Source organism: Phyllosticta capitalensis, assembly GCF_038381095.1.
Source record: "Phyllosticta capitalensis strain CBS 128856 chromosome Unknown BKA78scaffold_2, whole genome shotgun sequence".
In the NCBI taxonomy this organism is placed as follows: domain Eukaryota; kingdom Fungi; phylum Ascomycota; class Dothideomycetes; order Botryosphaeriales; family Phyllostictaceae; genus Phyllosticta; species Phyllosticta capitalensis.
The window spans coordinates 3,568,859-3,591,727 of NW_027117440.1; the positions used below are offsets into that span (position 1 = coordinate 3,568,859).

A 22,869-nucleotide genomic window follows, 5' to 3' on the forward strand; every position below is an offset into this window, starting at 1 on the left:
CAGCACGACGGCGACAGCGGAAAGAAGGAAGGTAAGTAAATCTATTCAGTCATTCAACCACGCTGCATAACAGCAGCCGCCGCGTCCCGTCTTGTCCAGTCCAAAGACGACACAAGCCAAAGACCAAGACCAAGACGCAGCAAACCGTTGACAACTACCACAACATATCTAGTATCGCTTTTGCTTCTGCTCCTGCTTTCGCAATGCATCAAACACCAATCCCTCCCCCCTTCCCCATCCCCACCCACACCTCTCCAACCCTCATCTCACACTCATCTCACTACCCCGGCCTCAACACCTCCCACCCGCCCAACTGATCCATCTCATCCTCCCGATCATCCATCAACCCATTGCCGCGTCTCGGTTTGGGCAGCGGGGGCGGGGGCGCCTTGTCCTTCTTCGCTCCTCCCAAGCTTCCATTCGCATTCGCATTCGCAGGCACAGCGCCCGGCTTGGGACTGCTTGACGCCAGATCCGGGGGCGGAGCAAACGTCTTCTTCTTCGCCGCCGCCGCCGACGCAAACTCGTTCGACGACGGAGGTTGGCCAAAGCTCTTGCTGTGCAACGGCAGCGAGACGGGCGAGCTAGTCACGGGCGGCGGAGACGACGCAGATGACGTGCCTGTCGCGACGCCGACCAGGTTACCCGGCTTCTTGGGGATAGTCGGGGGCGCGGGTTTGCGCCTGACGGAGCCGGTCGAGCCGGTACTCGACGTCGAGGCCGAGCGGGCGAGGTCTTTGTGCTGGTGCGGCGGGACACCGGGAGGGGTGGGTTTGCGCGGGACGACGGCCGGCGGCGACGCTTTGCGGGAGATGGGGGCCGAGGTGGGTTGGATCTTGGAGGCAGGCGGAGGTGTGCTGCCGTCAAAACCAAAGGTGCCGGCGCGCCGTGGAGGTAATGAGGGGATGGGGCGGTTTGCGTTGCTGGCGGTCGAGTTGGAGCGGGCGGGGAGTAGCGGGGGCGTGTTGATGCGCGTGGGCTCCAAGGGAGGAGGCAGGATGCGACGACCACTAGCCGTTGACGCAGCGCTGGGTGTGCGTGTGCGGTTTGCCGTCGTACCACGCGGCGCTGGCGGAGGAGGCGGTTGCTTGGGCCCCGGCGCGACCTTGACCCAGTCGGGCTCATCAGAAGCAGTCCAGGGGTTTGAAGGGCGGTTGGGGTTGGGAGCAAAGTCGTCTCCAGGGGGTTGGATCGTCGGTCCGGACGGTTTGCCGTTGTCGAACCACCATTTTCGGCGGTCCGAGCTGGCTGGTGGGAGAGTAGGGTCGATGGGGTCGTAGCCGATCAGGTCTTCGTCTGAGCTTTCTTGACTGCCTGTCGCCGTGGCGTGTCCGACCATCCCTTTGCGCTTTTGGTAGAGGGTGTGTGCCAATTCGTCCTTCTTGCGCTCGTCGATCATGGTGATATTGCATAGGAAAGTGGCATACACAGGCCGGTGGTCGGAGAACCTCAATGGCGCAGTGTTGTAGTTTATTTGGCGCAGGTTGGTGCCTTTCATCAAAACACGATCACACCAAGCAGGTATGCGCGCCTTTTCAGACGTGTCGTACCGATCAGTGCCATTGTCGTACTTGTAGGTCGGGGCAAAGGTGATGCGGGCTTCGGAGTAAAAGGGAAAGGTCAAGCCGTGAACCATTTGCAGGTTCAGCTGGTCGTTGGCGTAGAGCGTCTCCAAGTCACCAATCTCAACCAACTTTCTGACCTCTTCGTTGCGTAGCCCGATGCGGTAGTTGAAGTCGCCAAGCCAAATGATGGTGTCATGGTCCTCAATTGACCTATTTCTCTGGAATCGAAGACCGTGGCTGATTGTCCGGTAGTCGCGATTTCGCTCTTCATAGTTGGCGAATCCAGCCGCCAAGTGCGCCGTGACGAAGCAAAGGGATGTGTCGGCAAAGTCCATGCGAATTGCTACAGCTCCCTTGTTGCCTGCCATGCCAGACATGCCCGTCTACGTGGGTTAGCTTTTGTAGATCCAAGAAGTGGACCTCTTACCTTTTTCAGACTACCCTCGACATTCTTGATGAATTTCAAGACACTGGCCTTGACAAACACCGAAAGCGAAGCTCCGACTAGCTGGCCGCCTCTGAGAGCCACATACTCTTCCTGGCCATGCGCCTGGGCATTTTCATTGAGAGCTCTTTTGACAGCAGATTCCCACTCCTGTCTGCGTACCGGGTCCGTGGACATGATTTGCTGGGGGCTGAGCTCGACAATTTCCTGAAACCCGACCGCCACAATTTCTGGAAATTGTTGAGACGGATCAACATCCGGACAGACCCACGAGGAAAGATCTTGAGACAGCCCGTCGGTCTTGCCGTTGAGGTTGAAAGTGCCGACCCATATGTGGATTGGCCGCTCTGATGAAAACTCGCCGGCTCGACGATTGAGCTCGCTCATGACGTAGTCATTTATGGGATCAAATAGGTGGACTGGATATTGACCAACGAGACGCCCCTGGCAATGTCAGCAGATGTTCATGAAAGAAGAGGAAAGTCTTACAAGAAGCATGTCAATGGTATTCTGGCGCCCCTTGTCAGCAAAATTGTTGATGTACATTCTCTGGGCGCTTTTTCTAGCATCCGCGATTGCACCGGCAAGGGACATTTTGCCAGAGCGCGTGAATGACGACTTGAGCGCCCCTGTTCCGGCATAAATCTTGGACAAGGCGTCGCCGTTGTCGGCCCATAAAGTGCCGTGACGGTGCCAGAAGTCTGCAAGCCCGCGCTCGCCACGGCCAGCAAGAAAAACCTCGAGAGCCATTCTGCTGATGATGGTCTGCACAAGATTGGTCCGGTCAAGGCAGTCGAGACAGTTGGTCCTAAAGACGCCTTCTTGCTGTAGAATCGTAGTAGGACGGCGGTATATTTGGTCTTCGCCGCGGCTGGACTTGGGCCGCTCCTCCACCTCTTCAGAGAGATAGTAGGCGAAGCCCTCGGCAGAATCCTGAATGTATCGCGCAATGAGACTGGCAGCCTCATATCCATTCGGTCCCCTGGTCTCGGCGTGGAAGTCGTACTCGGTCAGCTTCAACAATTCGTGTCCAGCCGAGCCATTCTTTTCTGTGCCCCGGAGAAGTGAAGAGTGTTGAATGTGATGGCGGTAGCGGTCGCTGATTTCGACTTCGGCAGGCTTTTCGGCGCTGAGTAGATTTACTACGTGTACTGGCCCGTATGCTAGTTCAAGATTTTCAAAGTGCTTGTCGAATGCAGGCTGAGTTGCTTCCGGAGAACGCGTGATGGAGACTTTTTGTTGGCCCGGAAGTAGTCCCGTTGCCTGCTCCCAGAAGAGTGGAACACTCCCGCGGACTTGCACGTATGAAAATGTGACGCCGTCCGGGGTATGAAAAATGGTCTCCGACTCGACAAAGTTGGCCACTGCCCCTGTGTCATCCATCCCTCTTGCATTGAACCTTGTCCCTGCTCTTCTCGACGACAATCGGGATATCAACGTCATTTGTGACGGCAAGCCGGTACGACTTGATCTTGCTGGTGACGACGAAGCAGGGACGTTGAACGTCGAAGCGAATCCTCGAATGGCAGAGGTCAGGAATCCGGATGAATCCAGCGCCGTCTTTTCGCTCTGAGACAGCCGCGACCGAAAGTCGACGAGCGGCTGAATCATGTACGAATTCCACAGGAAGCCGGCGTCCAAGCTGTCGAGCGCCACTGTCGTTGACTCCGTGGACCTGTCCTGAAGACGCTTCGTCACGTCGAAATCAGAGCTGTAGTAAAAGGTCCCGCTGCTCAGCAGCTTCTTCAATGCCATGCACGGGTGCTCCATCACATTGTCCCCCCGCTTCCCATAGTAGTTTGTGTCGAATCCCTCTTCGTCCACGGCATCGGTAGGGTATGGGTTGATTTCGTCGTAGAGTATCTCGTCATAATCGCCTCGATTCAAGCAGTCTGAATGGTCAGCAGCAAGCCGAGATGCGTTTTCTGTTGTACTCACAAAAGTTTACAGACAAAATCTTTTGTACTGTCTCTCCCGGCCTGACGGTAGCAGCTCGTGTTGCAGCGCTGACCACGCACAGAAATACGTCATTGTTGACCGTGATCAAGCCCAGCGTGCCGTGGACCGACTGGCTCGAAAGGCTCCTGTAGTCGCCCAAATCGATTTCCTGGCTTTCCGAGAATTCGACCATGCATTTTGGCGCGTTTCCGCCGGCGCTGGACACGGAGCTCTGCGAGGCATTGACCCCGCCGCTGTAGAAGCCATTGCCGCTGCGTTCCGTCGACGAGGAGCTATGGCGAAAGACGAGGACGTGGGATTCGGTCGCAAGGGCGATGGAGCGATGCGGATAGTCTCGAATGAGGACCCGGATGGATGTAGACATTACGACAGGGAGTGGCAGAGGATCACTCTGGGGGATGACGGCGGTGGAAGCGCAGGCGGAGGTGGTCGTGCAGGGAACGGGGTGGTTTGCGCGACAGACTGCGCATCACGAGGCGTGAAAGCGGTGGGCGTTTGCGGCCTGTTGGTTGCTGAAGGACGGTTGAGGTCGCCCGGAAGCTGTTTGCTGAGCTGCACTGGACCATGGTTAGGCGCAAGACCAGCTTCAACGTCAGTGGATGTTCGGCGGGCTCCCTGACGGGGATGCTCGGAGGTGTCCACTATAAAGTCTCAGCGCGTGCAAGGAAGCCCGCGCCCAACGTCACAGCAAGACGACGACGTTTCGTACCATTTCGAATTCATTATTCATTTCAGGTCATTCGTTCCTCGTTACTCATAAGATCAAGTCCGAAATACAAAGAGCCAACAACTCTCGCTACACGCTGCCGCCTCATCCCCATCTGCCATTACTTGTGGTACTTCCGCCGCCTGTCGCGCACCTCTATCTTGGTCGACCGAAAGCTCTCCCGCGGCCCCAAGTCATCGTCTTCAAGATCCCCCGCTCCGCTCCTACTGCCCGACCGCGACACGAAGCTCTCGCGCCGCGGCTCGACGTACCGAAACGTCTCGTATATTGGTGGGCGGTGGTGGGAATGGTCCGTAAATGACGACCTCGCCGGCGAAGGTGCACGCCGCCGCTCACGCCGCACCTCTCGCTCCCGAATGACGTAATCCTGTTCGGAGTGCCTGTCGTGGCTCTTGTGGGACTTGTGGCTTTTATGGCTCTTGCTCTTGTGGCTCTTACTTTTGCCGCCGCTACTGCTCGAGGAGCTAGAGCTCGAGCTCGAGCTGGAACTGGAGCTGGAACTGCTTGGCCTGACCTCTACAATGTGGTGCACCGACGATGGCGGTCTCGAGGGCGGTCTTGAAGGAGGTCTTGAAGGTGGCCTCGACGGCGGCTTTGACGGCGGCTTAGAGGGAGCTTTCGACGGCGCTTTTGAGGGAGGAGGTTTAGGCGCGGGCGGCGGAGGGCCATGCGGCGGAGGATCGTGGGGCGGCGGAGGAGGATGCGGAGGAGGAGGATGAACTTTGGGTGGTGGCGCAGAATGTTTGGACCTGTGTGTCGTCGCCGTGTGGTGAGTGTGGTGGCTGTGGTGGGACACGACCGAAGGCGGGGGACGTTCTTCGATAACGGTACGCGATATTCGAGACGAGTGGGGCGGCGAGTAGTATGCCCGCGCCCGCGTTCTTCGGCGACGAGCGACGCGATATGGAACCACGACGTCTGGCTCTTCGTGTACGCGGAAGAGACACATGGTGTTGGACAAGGATTGCGCCGACAGCGGACGAAGCAGAGGGCCAGCAACCAACGAAGCTGGTGCTGCGATGGGCGAGGTGCTTCTGGCTCGCTATAAGAATGGTGACGTGGAGAGCATGATGTGGTGGTCGTATGAAAGGTAAGTGGATTTTCAGCTAAGATAATGGGTCATGTCATGGATCTGGAAGTGGCTGGAAGGCTGGGGACGACAGAAAAGAGACTCAGACTCCATGACAGCTCACCACGAGCACCGCACCGCACCGCAGGACTTGACCATCTGTAGAGTGACGCACCGTCAGATGATGACGCTTCTGGTTGGTCGCACTGCCACAGCTGACCTTCGGCTGCCTCCTTCCTATTTGGCCTTGGACCGCAACCGCCAATTGGCTGCCCTGTAAGCACAACACGAGAAGAAGAAACCTCACCATCAACACTGCTGCATACTGTGTTCCGCCCTTGGCGACGACGTCGACGACGTGCCGTCGTGATTACACCATTGTCTCAACATTCGCGTCAACTGCCTCCATTCCTCATGACCGCGGTGTGGACTCCGCTATCTATACGCATCTACTTAGTTCTCGTACTTCAGGCCGCTCTCTAGCCTCACAGCTCCATATATGGCGGCAACATCTCCCTTGGAACCGGCGTACTCTTGCACATCGGCAAAATGCTTGTCGACAACTTCCAGTGCGGCCATCTTGGTTCCCGAATCCTCGGCCAACTTGAGCGCGTGCTTTGTATCTTTTCTTGCCAGATCGACCGAGAACAATGGCTAAAGCATATCAGTACAAGTCGATTTCAAGAAGGATCGGGGGTCTCACCTCCTCCCGCTTGTAATATTCGCCTTGCTGGATTCTTTCCGAGTATGAAGCATATGGCCCGGGAAACACGGCCTCGACAAACTGGTGGAGTTGAGGACCGCCGAGACCGCTCTTTTCGGCCAACACGTGACCCTCCGCTAGTGTTTCTATCATCTGGAATACGAACGTGTTGCCAATGACCTTCAGCAACGATGCCTTGCCCGGCTGTTGGTCCGAAAAGTCGATGATGCTCTTGCCCATGACACCAGTGGCATACGGCTTCACTTTTTCAACTGACTTGGCCGGACCTGCCAGGACAAAGATCAATTGGCCAGCGTCAGCCATGGCAGGGGGACCAAACACTGATCGTATTAGTACAAACGAACTGCTTCTCTTCCGAAGAACGGCAGACTTACCGGGACTGGCCACAAACTCGGCGCCCTTGGCCGTGATCCGCTCTGCAAGGGCATTGGTAGTTTCGGGGTGGACGGTGGAGCATTCCACAAACAGCTTCCCCTTGACATCTTGCTGGAGCGCGGCATCAATGGTCTCATTCACGGCCTTGTCATCTCCGAGGCAGGTGAAGATGATGTCCGCAGACTGAACGGCTTCTTGCACGGAGCTAGCAACCGTCGACTTGGCCGGAGCAAGCTGGGCCGCGAGGTCATCGGCGCGCTTCTTGGTCCGGTTGTAGATGACCAGATTATCGAGGTTGCCTTTGGCAGAGAGGTTCTTGCACATGCCCTACCATGGTGTCAGTGTCATCTGGTCCGTGAGCGTGGGAAATAAAGGGAGATGCCCGCACTCTGCCCATGTTGCCGAGGCCAATCCATGCTACTGTTGGGGCCATGATTGCCGTTGATGTTGATGGGTAGATACAGAATGGATGTGTTATTTATACGGTGATGGATATGACTCTGGAAATGTTCCTTTTGATTCCTCAGGTTGAATGATGACCAACCGTGACAACTCCTGAGAGCCGTGCCGCATGGCTGCTGGTGACGTCGGACATAGTTGCCGGCCGAGCTGTTGCAAGGTTCAGCTTAGTGCCCCGCAAAAGCGACGGAAGGTGTTATCGATAGGGCGTCATTTTTCGCGGGAGACCCGTCGCCCGTACCTGCCTCACGCCATTTAGCTGCACTGCACCATCCAATTGACTCAGACTTCCTTCTTCCTTCTTCTCCTCCACCCGCCATGCCGCTGCTTCTCTTCCCATCTCTGCTGCAGATTGTCTTTTGCTCGTGGTTCGAGACATGAACGTCTGTCGCGCGTCTTTGAGGGCGCGTCCCGCCGCAAAACTCCGTCGCCGAGTTCGTCGAGATCCTGCTGCACCTCCGAACTCGCAATGCTGATGAATTTTTGCAACAGCACACATCCGAGGCCAATGAGCCCCCGTTTGCATACCAGCGCTGCCCTGCATTTGCCAGGTCTATTGGCAGCAGCGTGCGCTACGAATCCCATCACGACGAGTCTCCGGCCAAGCCGCACGCCGTCAAGCCGGAAGACATTGACCATGAGCGCGAATTCATCCTCTCCGTTTTGAGTACCTCGGCCACCAAGCGCGATGCTCGCTCATTCCTGGCTCGCTACGATCCCCAGACACGAAAGAAATCGGCTCAGAAAGTCGCAAAGCGATTCCAGGAATTGGACCAGGCCAGCGCTGCAGCTGCGGAAGAGCACAATGGCTGGCGCCTCAAGCAGACGGGTGTCAATCTCGGCACCTTGTACAAGCCTTCCAAGGCCATGCAAGAGACTCCAGTATTCACCCACCAGAAACTAGAGGAGAAGCTTCCCGACGAGAAAACTAGCGTTCCGCTACACATTGCCCTCGTCAAAGTCAGGGCTGTCGATCTTTGGGACCCCTCAACCCTTTATGGCGTAAGTCTGACGCTGGGTCAGCTGGTCAGACTCGGCCTCAGTATTGCCGTGGTCGTTGATCCGGATGAGGACACCACTCCGGAAGTGCCAGACAAAATCAACAATGAATGGCGGGCCAAGGTCAACGAGCAGGCGCATCGCCTTGTCCATTCCCTGAGGCGGTACACACCAGGCGGCGCTGTCTGCATTCACGACTCGCTCAGTGTCTCGCCGCAAGAGCAGGAGTCACCCTCCCCGTTCGCAGTTAGGGGCGGCGTCCAGGTCGAGTATCCAAACTTGCTCATTCCTCTACTCCAAGGTGGCGTCATTCCCGTCATTCCGCCCATCGCCTACACCAAGGAAAACTTTACCGTCACCAGGGTACAACCAGACGACGTCTTGCTGGCCTTGACCCGAGAGTTTTCTGGCATCAACAAGCACGCGGAGAAGAAGGTCACTTTCAAGACTGAAGAACCAATCTCGCTGGAGAGAATCATCGTCCTTGATCCTCTTGGTGGAATCCCCTTTCCGGATCGGAATGACCGGGCTCATGTCTTTATCAACCTGGAGCAGGAATACCCCGAAATCCGCCAGGATCTCATACAAGCTCAGGAGGCCATCGGAAAACAACTCAACGACGGAAGCGCCCAGGGCTCCATCTTGGGATCATCCAACCCATTCTCACAATTCACAGAGCAAGAGATTGCGTCTTTGCCTCCTGTCAATCCCAGAATCCTGGATTCTCGCTATAAACCAAGCAGGCATTTGAAGAATCTGGATCTCGTGCAGCGAAGCTTGGCTATCCTGCCGCCGTCTTCGTCTGCCATTATCATCACCCCTACCGAGGTCGCAATCTCTGCCACTGCTCGCCACAGCTCAACCCCGGGAGTCCAAACTCGACGTCAAAAGAACCCTCTGATCCACAACCTGTTGACTGACAAGCCAATGGTGTCGTCTTCGCATCCAGACTCTCCGATTGCGCAGATTCCTGACATTATGCCTGCCACCTTTGTGAAGAGAGGCATGCCCTTGACCGTCATACCCGACCCGCGTAGAGAGCCCTGGCGACCACCGAAACCAGGCGAAACGACATTATCTTTGGACGATCCTCGAATCGACATTCCCCGCTTGGTGCATCTCATCGAGGATTCGTTTGGTCGCAAACTCAATGTCCAGCACTACCTCAACCGCGTCAAGAACAAGCTCGCTGGCATCATCATTGCTGGAGAGTACGAAGGCGGTGCAATAATTACCTGGGAAGACCCTCCACCATCCTCGGACCCCAATGCGCCTCCGCGCCAGCCTGTTCCCTACCTCGACAAGTTTGCCGTCCTGAAGCGCTGCCAGGGCTCCGGCGGTGTTGCAGACATTGTTTTCAAGGCCATGGTTCGCGGTTGCTTGCCCGACGGCGTCGTGTGGCGCTCGCGCCGCGACAACCCGGTCAACAAATGGTATTTCGAGCGCAGCACCGGTACTCAGAAGCTTGCTGCTTGGGATGGCAGTCTCTGGACCATGTTCTGGACGACGGAGGGCGTTGAAAAAAACCACGAGCTCTGGCGCGACTACAAGGGTGTCTGCAGGGGCATCAGGGCCAGCTGGAAGGACAGCGGCGCCCCTGACTAGACTGGCGGTCCGGCTATTGCTGAGCAGGAGAAGAGTTGAGAGTATGTTTTTTAGGTCCTTCGGCATCTCGAGGGCGCTCGCAGGAACAAAATCACGCTTAATTAGCGATCTTTCCGGTAGCTTTGGTGGTGGGCAAAATTTACGGGGAAAAGGCAGGCGGGCAGGCCAAAAACATTTTGCTATCAAAAGGAGGATTTCGCTGGCATATCTAGGCATTTGCAAATGGTAATGGAAAAGTTCGGTTTAGCTGTCTAGCTTTCGGGGTTTGTTCCATATTTTACTTGATTGGAGTCTAGTGGTTGAAAGCTATGTGATGCGTTTCAATGAAATGTGAGGTGGGTTGTTGTCGTGGTTTTGAGCATCGTGGGTGAGGTGAGGTTGGATGGCCCACCCCGACTGCCGCTTCGGGAGGTGCCTTCCTGATCTTGCTTTCTCCACACCTACATAGGTTGTGTCTCTTTCCAACTCCCACGTCTCGCCCGAGGAGATTCGGCTTCTCTCGAGCGTTTCTGAACCACGTTTTCTCCTCTCTTTGCGTCGTCGTCGTTTTCTTCCGCTCCGATCTTTGTGCAGCGCGTCTGCGGCGCTTGCCCGTACGTACGTCTATACGCACCTCCGCCTTTCAGTTGAGGGATGGCCGACTGACTTTACAACGACAGGCTTCGTACAGGCGTCAGCAGCGACATCAATGTCCGTGTAGCCTCGAAACCGCAAAAGTACTCGCTCGCACCGCACTTGAACAGCGCCGTCATGCACCTGTACACTCATTACCACTTCGGCAAGTCCTACTTCGGGGGTGCCGACAGCGGACGAGGCTATTTCAGTCGCGACAATGGTATGATCTGCGCGTCGTCAAACAGTATGCGTACTGATGCGTCTAGACAATTTCTACCACTGGGGCGACTCTTACTTCGAGGGAAGAGCTGTCGGTGATATCTGTACCGGCGGTGAGGCTCTCTTTTGTGTAGCGGTCTGTATGTTTGATGCTGAAGTTTCTAGAAATCCATAGGCACCATCATCTCGATGTTTGTTTCTACAGGGTGATGAGTTGGATGTTCACATGGCTGGTGGTAAGGCTGATCAACTGTCCTTGACTCCTCACCTCTCTGGCTGATAGGTCAAGCACTTCACGTCCACCACCATTTCGATTCCTGTTTTTTCCGTAACGGCAGTGTAGGTTGAATTCCAACCCTCAATGTTTCGAACTTGGAAGTAGAATCGCTGACTTGGTTTGAAACTTCAGACTGCGCGCTCTCAGCGCATCCGACTTCAATGTTGTCGTTGACAACGAACTCCGCTCTGTCCCCGATCTTCAAGACCTGACTATCTCGAGTCTGCCAGTCCCGCCCCCAGGCTACGCCAATGCATTCCTTGAGGGCGGTCGGGTAATACTGGCTCGACAAGCAACGCCCGGCGAATCCGCAGGTCTGCCTACTCCACGGAAAGGTCGATGGGTCTACGTGGTTCCGAAAGTATTCCCGATAATGACAACGGATGCGGCCATCCTGGGAATGTGGATCAACGGACCACCGGTTGCCGCTCCTGCTCCAATCATTCCACATGGCCGTCTCCTTCCGCCCCCCGGCTGGGCGTATGCCCGGACTTTGGACGAGCCGCTGGTGTTGGCCCGATTGGCAACCATGGAAGAGGTGGTGGGCAGAATCCATCCGCCTCGTGGTTGGACATATCTGGTCATGTACCTGGGCGCGCGCTCGATTGTCGACCTGGGAAAGTGGCTGAATGGAATGCCAGCACTGTTGTAGTTGTGTGGAGCATCACTGAGAGAGCAGTCTTCGACGTGTGGCTTTTATCATATTTCGGTCTTAGGGCTCATCTTTGCAACCACCTTTAGCTATCCAGATTCCTCTCATACTCTCTCTCCTCTAGCATTTCAATTCGAAACAGACCTGGTTCTTCCAACCCTCCAAGCCATTCCTCTTGTCTGGATAAGAAACACAGTGAGGATACCACACAATCCACTCCAGAGTCCTAATACAGTGAAGTACCACCCTCCTCCAGCAGCATCGATCAAAGGCTGCAGAATTGCCACAGCTGCTGCTGCCATCGCACAACGTACAATACTCGCCGCTGCCGCCGCACTGCTAGGGCTCTCAGGAAAGACATCGACAACCAGCGCATTGTACGTAGTGTAGAAACTCGTGCCCCAGAACCCTGCCACAAACTGCAACACCAGCGCCACCGAACAATGGGCCCGTCGGTCTACCGCCCATCCATATCCGACAAGCGTCGCGGTCGACAAAGCTAGCAAGATGTAGCTCCCCCTAGAGCGGGCAAGCTCAATCGGGAAGCGTCCCATGTCGTCGCCGCGCGCGGAATCGATGGTCCAACCGTTTTGGCGAGCAACGGCGCGGTAGTTGCGGTCCATCAGCTTGCCGTTCACGTAGCCGCCGACAATGATGCCGACCCCACGTGGCAGGTATGCGAGGCCGAGTTGTAGATCATTGAAGTGGTAGAGATTTTGGAAAATGGAGGGGATGGCGGCGACGAGCACGTAGTCGACGGCGTAAAAGGACCCGTGCATCCAGAGTGCCAGAAGCGTGGAGCGATGGCAAAGTATGCGCAGCGGAGCAAGTGGTGTCGTGGCGAGGATGCGAGAGACGACGCTGTTGCGGGGAGAGCTGGGGGTGGACGGGCGTGAGGGGGAGGGCGAGGGTTCTTCGACCCCTGAGTGCCCCCCTGGTCCCTTCTCTTCGTTTTCCTTCCTCGTCTTCCGTTCCTGCCAACGCCATCTCCCCGCACTCCACCAACTCTCCTCCCAGAAGCTGCGTCTCCTGCCCGTCTTCTCCCCATTCCCAACCACGGCCCTCGCCGTCTCGGGCAAGAACGCGCCCACTCCCCCCAGCAATACCGCGCCCACCACGACCAACGCCCAAAACACCCACTCAAACCCCCCACTGGCATACGCAATCGCGCCGCCAACGACGGGCCCCACACACGCCCCCAGATTCAGCGCCACGCTCACCGGCCCCAGCATGGCGCCGCGCTCGCTCGGCACGCACACATCGGCCACGACGCCGTAGCTCACCGCATACGCGGCGCTGGCGCCCAGGCTCTGCACCGCGCGCAGCACCAGCAGCGCGGCGTAGCTGCCGCCCGCGGCGACCTGCGCGTTGGCGGCCAGCCCGACATTGGCGAGCAGGTAGAGCAGCAGTGTGAGCAGGTAGATGGGCCGCCGGCCGAGCGTGTCGCTCAGCGGCCCGAAGAGCGCGGGGGAGAGTGCTTGGAAGATGATGTAGATGGTCAGCGTTTGGTTGATGGCTTGGCTGGTGGTGTGGAAGTGCTGCTGGAGGAGGGGCAGGAGTGGGAAGTAGATTGTCGCTGTTAGCGGCGATGTGGTTGTGGCGAGCCCGATGAGGAGGCGGAGATGGCGTTTTTGCCGCGTGGTCAGCGTTGTGTATGGGGGTTCAGGGGACGGGGGAGTTGGAGATGGCGATGGCGATGGCGATGGCGAGGGCGCAGAGGTGTGGGATTGTGGTTGCTCCTTCTCTTGTTCTTCATCTTTGATAGAGACGGTTTTGGTCTCCTCCATGGTGGGTAAGGGGTTCGTTGATTCGTTCAATGTCGCGTGTTGACCTCTGGCAGTGATTTCAGAATTACTCCCCCGACCGACCGCGCCATCTTATATCTCGTCTGCCACTGGGCTGCCAAACGCTCCCCAGACGCGCCGCAAGCATATTGGTATGTATGCATATCTGTGGGTCTCTCCTCGACGCGCCGCGTGAGTAAAGTGGTGATTGGTCGCTACGCGCGGCGCAGTTGGTTGAGCGTTTATGTTGTTTGCGGGGTTGTTGTCGATCACATTCATCACCGGTGGTGGAGGGGCGGCGTCGAAAGCGTTTTGAGTTGACCGGCGTCTGGAGGTGTGTTGGTGAGGCGTATTCTGGAGGTGAGCTACGAGGCGAAGCTGATGGCTTGCTGCTGATGGTTGTGTGGACTGAGAAAGAGCTCTGAAGAAACAGGGGGAAAAAGCTGTCGCCACCATTGATCTGATCAGTCCTGTCCAGCTCTTTCGACACCTCTTCGTGGAAGGAATCACAAAGCACGCAAATGATACAAAAATCAAGGCTGATTGAGGAGTCAAGTGCTAAACGCGGAAGTTAATGAGACAATGACGAAAGGATATTTGCCTAGTTGGGTCAGAATTTTAAGAAAACAAACAAAATAGGGGCACTTACTGGATCCACACTATTACCTAAACTATAAACTCAATCCACACTCCCAAACTGTATCCATACCTCTATTAATAGTAGGTGGACTGAATCCACACTATTCAAACCCTATCTACACCTTTTTACTAATTAGTTATCAGATGGCCCTTGTAAAGTCTGTGCCTGAAGAGTTTTCTTACTTATTACTTTGCTATGATACCTCCCTTGGTGTTGTTTCCACCCTTACCTACAACCTTTCCACTCTCACCTGTAAACCTTATGACTTGGGTACCCCTTAATATTAATACTACTACGCTACTATATCTAATTGTCTTGAATAACTAATCGTGTTAGCTAGCCAATAATAATAATAATACCTTAAGATAGGTACTAAAAAAAAGCGTGGATTGGATGTAGATATCGCTGCGAATAATAGAGGGTGGATTTAAAAAGATGTGGATTGAGTGTTTTTTGGCAGAATGTAATATACCTACCTCCTCTACTATATTAGGCAATCACGGTGTTTTCAGCGGAGATGTGGATTGTGGATTGGGTTAATTGAGTGTGGATTGAGGAGCGATATATGTGGATTGAGTAACCGCAGGTGGATTCGGTTTTTGGGAGTGTGGAAGTGTGTGGATTGAGTAAATAACCGCACAAAGTAAGACAGTGCTTCTTCTTTCGCTCAGTCAAGTCAGCCATAGCTCAGCAACTGAGAATTCTCCATGGATTTTTCCCGATGGGCATTTTGACTCCACAGTGATGGGTTATCCGAGAAACAAGAAGTTCGTGAGTGTTCCTGCTGAGCTCGCCACTTGGAAGATAAGCAATCTTATGCAAGCTGACGTGTGCTGCATCAACACACCACAGCCTCAGCCTGGTCTTCAGTTTTCAGCCTTGCGCTCGGCCTTTCTGCTTGTCTCTCGCCACACGACGTTCTTCGTCAATTTGACGTATTCTTTCTTCGATGCGTTGTCTTTCTTCGATGTGTCTTTCTTCTTCGATGCGTGCTTCTTCTCGTCCTCGAAACACGCCATATTCCCGATTCAGGTAGTCCAAGCGTATTCTCTCCGCTACGCCATGGTGTGACTGTTTTGCAAACTTCTTGGCCAACCGGCCAAGCCTTCCACACAAAATCAAGACTTGATTCTGTTCATTGTCTTCAGCATCTCTCTGATCACTTAGATCAAAACAAGAGCTTTGTGACGTCCCAGATGTGATCTGCACAGAATTAGTTTTGTTCAAATGAGCTTGCAATTAGATTGATACCGAATCATTCTCTTCAATTTTTTTGGCCTCTGTTGCTCTTTGCACTTTTGTGACTCTCGTGTGAATAAGTTTCCCAGTCTCGTCGCACAAATCATAGGAAAGACCATGAAGATGAGCTGCGCAACAATGTACTGTTGCGATGAGAATTCTGAGTTTTGCTCGTCCCAAGCATGGACCGCATCACCTGGTTCGAAGTAAATCTGTATTAAGGTCAACTCCTTCAGTCGTTCTCAATTGAAACATGAAGCTTACTGCGCTGGGATCCCTTTTTTTGAGGGCACGGAGATAGAGAATGACGCTATTGGGTCTTTCGTCAATGTACATGATTACGTATGCGGGTTTGTGTAGCGATCTTGGGCAGAAGCGTGGACGTTTGAGTAGTGTGGATCGGTTGCTGGGGAAGAAGGGACATGCTTGTCGCCTTTAAAGCTCTCCTTGAGGGTCCTGTAAGCTTAACCTCAGCACAGTGTCACATGCATAGCCAATAGAACTCGTACAACGTGCTACAACAAGGCACACCTTCTCAAGCTCAGCCTTGCTGCGCCTCCGCGATGAATCTTCCTAGCCTCCAGCTGTATACCAAAGCAGTCCAGGAGACGAGGTAGCAATGGCGCAAGATGGTAAGATACTGCTTTCACCAGCAACAGGTCACTAAATGTATACAGTGGAAAGTACGGCGCTTGGTACAGGCTTGTCAAACAGGACTGACAGACCTTTCCAAGACACTCGGCTGAGTATGGTATCTCTTTGATAGGTCACACTCAAGATTGTGCGCTGAATCAAAATTTGTTGTAGCTGACCAGTCGGGGTATACTGGATACGCCAATGTCATCGCTGTACCAGACTACATGAATTTCCGCCGATTCAAAGTGCTGCGAGTGCGCATGCTACTACGACAACAGTTCAAGATTGAGCGCATGGAAAAGCAACTGAGCGAGCTGGATCAAGTAGACCGGGAGAATAATGCCCTTTGGCTGAACAGTCAGAAAATGGATGGTAACCAGGAGAGGGAACGACTTTTTGAAGAGCTCAATACCGCAATGGCCTCATACGGTATGTGGATGAGTGAAAAAAAGAAAAAGAAGAAAAAAAGGACTGACTAGGCTGACACTAAAGCAGATGACCTGTTGAAACGGAGTCATTATATTGTGACAGCCCCTGAACCAAGCAGTCAGCGTGTTGCAGATCTCCAACAAGCCATCAAAAGTTACATTGTGAAAGATGAACGTGGCTACTTGGACGAAGACCTTTTGAATATTGCCGGCGCTCAAGATCCCAGACTTGGAAAACTCCTACTTGTATCCGAGTACTTGGTCTATCTGGCTGCAATGCTATGGGACCAAACGCGAAAGGTACACAAATCCGCTTCTCACAAACGAACTGTCTCGGCTCAATCATTCAACAGGTCCTCGGTCTATTCAAGGCCACGGATAGGTTCTATGTGACCCCGGCTCTCTTTCGAAAAGTAGCTCGCACGATCTCTGCGGTTTTATCTGCAGTGATTCTGATGCTGCCAATCATCATTCTTAACGTTGTTAAAACATCGACCTTGAGGCTGGTCGTGGTATTTCTGTCTGCGATATCCTTCATATCGGCCTTGACGATTCTCACGGCGGCAGGCACGATGGAGGTTTTCGTCGCTGGTGCCACTTATTCAGCCGTTCTGGTCGTGTTTGTCTCGCAAAACGGAATGGCGGGAAGCGGTATCTAGTTATACAAATGATGATGCAGTTTATGTTCCTGGGCTCTTCTCATATCCGTGGACACACCTTCGCCCCAGTCGCCAATAGAGGAGCAGGTGCGCCTCCAGCAAGCGAATCGGGAACGGACTGTTAGGTAGGCTGGCAAGCAGATTTCTGGCTGATTTCAGGTATCCTGGTCGAGGCGAAGATGGAGATGCAGTTGAGTTGTAAAAGTAGGAGCGGTGGAAGTGCAGCCTGCCTGATCGGGTAAGTTTCAAGACTTCAAGGGTGCAAACTAACCAAAAGAGGAAGGGGGCTTCGTCAATCGAACCTTGCAGTGGAATGGTCTTGAGCGCATTGCACAAGGGACCATTATTGAAAGTTGCGAAAAGAGATGAATGAATCATCCACACTCATCTGCAGTCACCTGATGACGTCATTCCAGCTGGGTTACTTAGCCCCCACGCCTTCTCATCGCAGACATCGCCCAGCATAAAAGTATCTTTCACTTTCCCACCGCATCATCCCAAACACCCAATTGCAGCTCCACAAACATCAGCCAGCTCCAACATGGCCCAAAAAGAAGTCACCGAGACTGTCGCGACGGAAGAAACACCCGTCACCGTCAAAACCACACATACGATCCAATGCGCCAATCCTCAATCCTTAGAGGCACTACCATCACCGTTCATCCTCGGCCCGCTGGACTCCCTCGTCTTCTTCGCCATCCCAGTCAACATCGTCTGGGTCTACGAATCTTCAACTGCGCACGAGCTGGTCCCAATCACACGGCTACAAAGAGCCATCAGTCTTCTCCTGGATTACTACCCCCACTTGACAGGCCGCCTGCACATCAACTCTGACAATGGAATCCGCTCCATCACACGCCTGGGCAGCGGCATGTCTCTTTTCGAGGCAACCTGCAATGTTCCGCTGTCCTCATTCCGCAACGCCTCAACCGGCCAGCTGCATATGCCCGACTTGCCCGCCGCCGGTAACGCGCTGCTCCCACCCTGGGAACTGTCCCTCGAAGGCGTACAGCGAGAACCCGTCTTTACGGTGAAGCACACCCGCTTCGCCTGCGGCTCTGTGTCCATCGGCATGCGCATCCCTCATACCCTCTGCGCCGCCGAGGGCTTTTTCCACCTGTATCAAGACCTCGCCGAGCTATACCGGGGCCTTTCCACCATCCCCGGCGGCAGCACACCGATCCTCAAGCAGCCTCCGCACATCCAATCTTTGCTCGCCGAAGCAATGCTGTCCATGACCCCCGAAGAGCGCTCCGCAGCCCTCTCTTTCCAGCCACCCGGTTACAGCATCGCTCCCGTCGACGCACCTATCTCAACCCCTGGCTCTTCCGTTACAAACGCGCCGCCTCCCATGCCCGTCTCCGGCCGCGAGCTGCGCTTCAGCGCCGATGAGCTCGCCGCTCTCAAGGCGCATGCCCAGCCCCCTGAAGGCAGCGGCAGTAGAAGTGTATCGACGTTTTCGGCGCTCTGCGCGCATCTGTGGCAGCGACAGCACGTCGCCAGACTAACCCTCGCGAAGGAACAGAAGCGGCCAACCCCTGAAATCACAACATCATTTCTCACCAGCGTGAACTATTCAACCAAGCTCGCTGAGTGCCCACCGAAGTACTTCCCCAACGCCCTGATGACGCCCTTCGTCGAATTGGATTGCCCCGTCGAGGACTTCGCCGCCTGGCCGCTTTGGCGTGTCGCGCAAGCTGTTCACTCCGTAACACACTCCATCTCACCCTCCGTAGCACTCAGCACAGCGCGCTGGATCGCCGCACAGCCCGACAAATACGCCATCCACCAAGGGTTCCCCGCACGCTACGGCGCCGTCATGGCGAGCGCCTGGAACCGCTTTCCGATGTACAGCGGAGCAGAGTTGGTGGACGAGGGGGGCGCTCCAGTGTCTCCAGTGTTGGCGAGCCAGCCATTCACGCCGATCACGCTGATGGACGGACTGATGTATTTCCTGCCGACAAGAGAGGCGAATGGTGATGTCGAGGTGGCATTAGCGTTGAGTCAGCCGCTGTGGGACGTGCTGGAGAGAGATGAGGAGTTTAGCAGGTGTGGACCGAGGGAGAGTGAATAAGGCAGGATTGCGAGATTCCGTTGGACCTGGTACCAGAATCAAGGTCCTAGATGGACATAGGCAGCCCATCTACAAGGATCACTTTGGTAGATCGGTTCACCACCAATATCTCGGTTCCGTTTGAACCCTTCTAGCTTCTCATCAACAGGATTGGCTTGTTTCCCCCGCTTGTCAGTTCCATCACCAGTCTCACCTCTGCCAATCCAGTCTTCTTCATATGACATGCGCCGCAGAAGCTTCGCAGCGTTATGCACGCCCAACGCCACGGCTTCATCGGTCCACCCTTTTTGTATGATAGTCGTGTAGACTTCTCTCGCTGCCTCGGCTGAGTACTCGTCATCTATGGGCCAAAGCGACCCAACGACGTGCGGAAAGCCTGCCAATTGGCATGCACTCACGAGGTGGATCGCCTCGTCTTGCAAATCTTCAATCTTGCTCTCTCCAGTTGAACAAGCAGACAGGTAAGCGAGCCAGGGCGATTTCTCGGACAGCTTCAAAGAAGTAAGGTCCTCGACGGTCAGCGCGTTTTCTACCCAGTCATCAAGCAACAAACAGCTTCTTGCGGGATTCTCGAAGTGTGAGATGCCATGGCCTGCAAAATGGAACACTGCGCTGGATTCAATCGAACGCAGGACATCTGCTTTTTGCGGTTTCTTGAGTCTGGTTGTAGACATCGAGGGACGTAAGAGATCGTCTACGAGTTGCGTCTCTTTCTCCACAGACTTTAGATCGCCGGGATTCCGATATCCACTCGAGGGTGTCTCGGGCATTGAAACCAACAAAGCGCTCTTTGAAACTTTCTTTGTGGAGTTTCGACGAGCATAAAGTAGTGTCTTGATGGATGTGCTGTATGACGAGACCACCTGATCAAGTACATTATCCGACGAATTTGCGCCGTGACGTCCAGCTGCATGCAGTGGAAATCGGCTCAGAGACCCAGTCAAGATCCACCACATGCGAGGTAGCTTCTCCTGCGAAATTGGTTGCAAAAAGCCAAGTTTGTTTAGGATGGGGTGCGCGACGTTTATCCACAAGCTCTCCAATACAGATGCCGAAACTCGAACCTCGCCATCGAAGTCGGAGTGACAAAGATTAGGGAGAGGAACAGAACGAATCGCATCGGTACTGATTAGAAACGCGTCGCATCGATCCCCATTGGCATTGACGACGACAATCGGTCCCGCAGACGCAGCACCTTTTATCCTCGCAGCGTCGAGCGGGAGGAAAAAGTCCTCGAATCCACGACAGCTGCGAATTTGTCCTTGGCTAACTTCAGCCGACTTTCCAATTCGTACCTCCGCGTAATCTCGTGCGTTTCCGAATCCAGCTCGTCACGGAGAGCCTCAAACTCGGACGCCAGCTCAGGATGGTCCCGTCGAAGGTCGGTAAAATCGGAACGGGTCTCTAGTAGGAGGCTGGCAATTACGCCCCTGCCCAGCTCTAGAAGCTCCAAAGCATGTTCAACACTCTTTCCTGCCTTCAGGGCGGCAGCGGCGGAAAAGCTGGCCAGGCCCGCCCAGTCCAGGAGCATCTGCTGCTTGTCCGTATACTTCAGAAAGTGCGGACTCACCGCGGGAAGTAGCGACACGGCACCGTCTAGAAACGTGCTTGCTTCAGCCCATCTCTCCTCTGATGTGAGCATCTTAGCAGCTTCATGGGCTACGCGGATGCGGACCGATGGTGGGGCGTTGCGACAGTTCCATCCTGTCTTACAGCATTCAAGCATGCGATTCAAGTCTTCCTGTAAGCCAGTGCGCTTGAATTGTACGCCGAGCATGTTTCCGAGATTTAAGAGGAGCATGGCGCAGAGGGGGGATTCTTGAGGTGTCAAGTCCACTGCAACGCCCAAAACTTTACCAGCCCAGTCGAGATCATCCACGAAGTCTTTGCACTTGAACTTCTTTGCAAGGGACGACTTAATTTCCGGGTCCAAGTCGCCCATGGTACTTTTCTCCAATGAATCCTTCCATTCAAATCTCCTCGCAAGGAATATTCCGAGGTTACCTAACATCTCGACGTAGTGGGGGTGGGTTTGAACTGCCCCTAAAACTGCTCCACTTGCGAAGCTGACAGCGGAATCGATGTCTCGTGTGGAACCAGTTCGCTCAAACCGGCAGAATAGGAGGCTCCCAAGGTTAGAGGAAATCTGAGGGGCGGTCGGGTGGTCGACTGGCAGACGCCTTATGGCAAATTCTGCAACCTTGATGCCCGTACTGAGATGATCTAATGACCCAGTGCGATGATAAAGGACTCTTAACAGGTCCGAGAAGTTCCCGAGCAGCTCTTCAAAGTTTTGGCCATCCAACTGAGACATCTTCACAGCCTCTATCGTCTTATTGACACCAGTGGTGAGGTCCTCTGTTGCGCCTGTAAGACCGAATCGGGTGCATAGATAGCCTCCCAAATTGTTTAGCAGGCTAACACGTCGATTGTCATCCTTGGGTATGGTGGGGAGGATCATCTCTGTGAGGGCGATGGCTTTCTTAAGATCATCTATGGAGCCGCTGCACCGTGCGCGAGAGTCGAGCTCTATCCCAAGACTGTTAATCCACCAAACATAATCATGGCTATCTTGTGGCACGATGTCAAGTGCGACATTGGCTATTTCAATAGCCTCATTGAGGCTGCCCTGGGACTTTGCGATGTTGAACAATCGAGTGAGCGCGGTTTTAACTCTGTCGTAGAAATTTTCTGTGTCCGGGTGATTCTGAATAGCAGCGTCAATTGTTTGCCGTCTGAGATGGGCAGTCTCGCTTGACTCGAGAAACCTCCAAGATTTGGCTTGTCGGTTCATGGGAATTGGTCGAATGTGCCCCTGTTCGTTCCCAGTCTGACCTGAAGGAAGGGGGCTTTCCGAATGCACCTCGACCTCCATCTTCCACACTGAGCCTTCACTTCGAACCGATGGAATCACTCCGAATTCCAAAGTCTTGTCCGTGGGGAAGTTTTGGAGGAACGTCCGCAGCATTCCGTTCTGCTTGTCGTCTTCATTTGGCTCTCCGAAACTCCACTCTTGCGTGTGGCATCTTATGCGCGCCGAAGGAAGGAGGTTCATTGCCGGTGGTGGACCGCATTGTATTCCTGCTGACGATATGAGACTTGCGATGAACACTGGCGGGCTGTCGGGAGGGATATCGATCGCTCCCCCCTGGAGATAGAACCGAAATGAGATGTCCAAGCCAGTGTGAGAATCATTCGACTCGACGTTGTCGTGACGCCATCCTGTGTGTTTCAGTCAACGGTCCGTTCTAATGTCCGGAATGAATAAGAATGCTGACCTTGGTCGGTCACCCACGTTTTTACGACTAAGCGTTGGAGAGACCCAAGTTCCATTTTGAAGGTCATGTACGGCAATTGTAGAGTTTGGGCATAAAATGTCGCAGGCAATGTTCTGGAAAATACCGTTGGGTGTGCGGGTTCCATTTTGCTATTGAAATTGTTGAAGATGGAGCTTCGATGTCTCTTGTGATGACCTGAATTGCCGAGGATTGCAGGTCTACTTTATAAGAAGTTCACTGATCGGAATTCGTGCGTCTTGGTGTCCTGTTAGACAGTGGGAGAGCGGACAAAGCTGGCCGATGATGGGACAGAGTCTCGGTCGAGAGAAGCTCGGGAAAACCGAAGACCTCGCGCTCCACAGGTGTCACAGTTGTGCAGATTTTAGTGGGGACTGTCGGGCGCTTAAGCAGACTTCCAATAATATACGGAATAATGGGAGA

At 54.3% G+C, this 22,869-nt stretch overlaps 10 protein-coding genes across 10 annotated transcripts; 4 read left to right on the forward strand and 6 right to left on the reverse strand.

The window, feature by feature from the left end:
• Positions 1 to 252: 252 nt before the first annotated feature.
• Positions 253 to 4,555, reverse strand: BKA78DRAFT_377682 (SacI homology domain-containing protein). Its single transcript, XM_066892881.1, has 4 exons — positions 3,949 to 4,555; positions 2,500 to 3,902; positions 1,993 to 2,454; positions 253 to 1,948 (listed from the first exon to the last, which is right to left on the reverse strand). The coding sequence occupies exons 1-4, from the start codon at positions 4,331 to 4,333 to the stop codon at positions 281 to 283; spliced, it is 3,918 nt and encodes a 1,305-aa protein (XP_066748550.1). The 5' UTR covers positions 4,334 to 4,555; the 3' UTR covers positions 253 to 280.
• A 100-nt stretch (positions 4,556 to 4,655) lies between these two features.
• Positions 4,656 to 5,756, reverse strand: BKA78DRAFT_90297 (uncharacterized protein). The gene has a single exon (XM_066893939.1). The coding sequence runs from the start codon at positions 5,643 to 5,645 to the stop codon at positions 4,797 to 4,799; it is 849 nt and encodes a 282-aa protein (XP_066748551.1). The 5' UTR covers positions 5,646 to 5,756; the 3' UTR covers positions 4,656 to 4,796.
• A 462-nt stretch (positions 5,757 to 6,218) lies between these two features.
• On the reverse strand, positions 6,219 to 7,297 carry BKA78DRAFT_246999 (NAD binding domain of 6-phosphogluconate dehydrogenase-domain-containing protein; the record flags this gene model as incomplete). Its single annotated transcript, XM_066884267.1, has 4 exons — positions 6,219 to 6,419; positions 6,469 to 6,809; positions 6,864 to 7,191; positions 7,253 to 7,297. The coding sequence occupies 4 exons, from the start codon at positions 7,295 to 7,297 to the stop codon at positions 6,219 to 6,221; spliced, it is 915 nt and encodes a 304-aa protein (XP_066748552.1).
• A 344-nt stretch (positions 7,298 to 7,641) lies between these two features.
• On the forward strand, positions 7,642 to 9,927 carry BKA78DRAFT_330196 (uncharacterized protein; the record flags this gene model as incomplete). Its single annotated transcript, XM_066889744.1, has 2 exons — positions 7,642 to 7,677; positions 7,945 to 9,927. 2 exons carry the CDS (start codon positions 7,642 to 7,644, stop codon positions 9,925 to 9,927), a joined length of 2,019 nt encoding a protein of 672 aa, XP_066748553.1.
• Positions 9,928 to 10,677: 750 nt separating this feature from the next.
• BKA78DRAFT_350498 (uncharacterized protein) lies at positions 10,678 to 11,690 on the forward strand (the record flags this gene model as incomplete). The annotated part of the gene is made up of 4 exons (XM_066891004.1): positions 10,678 to 10,762; positions 10,809 to 10,852; positions 11,051 to 11,100; positions 11,171 to 11,690. The coding sequence occupies 4 exons, from the start codon at positions 10,678 to 10,680 to the stop codon at positions 11,688 to 11,690; spliced, it is 699 nt and encodes a 232-aa protein (XP_066748554.1).
• A 128-nt stretch (positions 11,691 to 11,818) lies between these two features.
• Positions 11,819 to 13,477, reverse strand: BKA78DRAFT_365965 (major facilitator superfamily domain-containing protein; the record flags this gene model as incomplete). Its single annotated transcript, XM_066892562.1, has 2 exons — positions 11,819 to 11,962; positions 12,005 to 13,477. The coding sequence occupies 2 exons, from the start codon at positions 13,475 to 13,477 to the stop codon at positions 11,819 to 11,821; spliced, it is 1,617 nt and encodes a 538-aa protein (XP_066748555.1).
• A 1,172-nt stretch (positions 13,478 to 14,649) lies between these two features.
• BKA78DRAFT_365968 (uncharacterized protein) lies at positions 14,650 to 15,689 on the reverse strand (the record flags this gene model as incomplete). The annotated part of the gene is made up of 4 exons (XM_066892563.1): positions 14,650 to 15,317; positions 15,366 to 15,418; positions 15,454 to 15,565; positions 15,618 to 15,689. The coding sequence occupies 4 exons, from the start codon at positions 15,687 to 15,689 to the stop codon at positions 14,988 to 14,990; spliced, it is 567 nt and encodes a 188-aa protein (XP_066748556.1). The 3' UTR covers positions 14,650 to 14,987.
• Positions 15,690 to 15,972: 283 nt separating this feature from the next.
• On the forward strand, positions 15,973 to 17,076 carry BKA78DRAFT_350500 (uncharacterized protein; the record flags this gene model as incomplete). Its single annotated transcript, XM_066891005.1, has 6 exons — positions 15,973 to 15,985; positions 16,031 to 16,036; positions 16,088 to 16,099; positions 16,161 to 16,418; positions 16,485 to 16,717; positions 16,771 to 17,076. 6 exons carry the CDS (start codon positions 15,973 to 15,975, stop codon positions 17,074 to 17,076), a joined length of 828 nt encoding a protein of 275 aa, XP_066748557.1.
• Positions 17,077 to 17,563: 487 nt separating this feature from the next.
• BKA78DRAFT_307651 (transferase) lies at positions 17,564 to 19,489 on the forward strand. Its single transcript, XM_066887880.1, has one exon. The coding sequence runs from the start codon at positions 17,618 to 17,620 to the stop codon at positions 19,148 to 19,150; it is 1,533 nt and encodes a 510-aa protein (XP_066748558.1). The 5' UTR covers positions 17,564 to 17,617; the 3' UTR covers positions 19,151 to 19,489.
• Position 19,490: 1 nt separating this feature from the next.
• BKA78DRAFT_365972 (CHAT domain-containing protein) lies at positions 19,491 to 22,573 on the reverse strand (the record flags this gene model as incomplete). The annotated part of the gene is made up of 4 exons (XM_066892564.1): positions 19,491 to 19,526; positions 19,549 to 20,398; positions 20,446 to 22,372; positions 22,429 to 22,573. The coding sequence occupies 4 exons, from the start codon at positions 22,571 to 22,573 to the stop codon at positions 19,491 to 19,493; spliced, it is 2,958 nt and encodes a 985-aa protein (XP_066748559.1).
• Between the last annotated feature and the right edge of the window lie 296 nt (positions 22,574 to 22,869).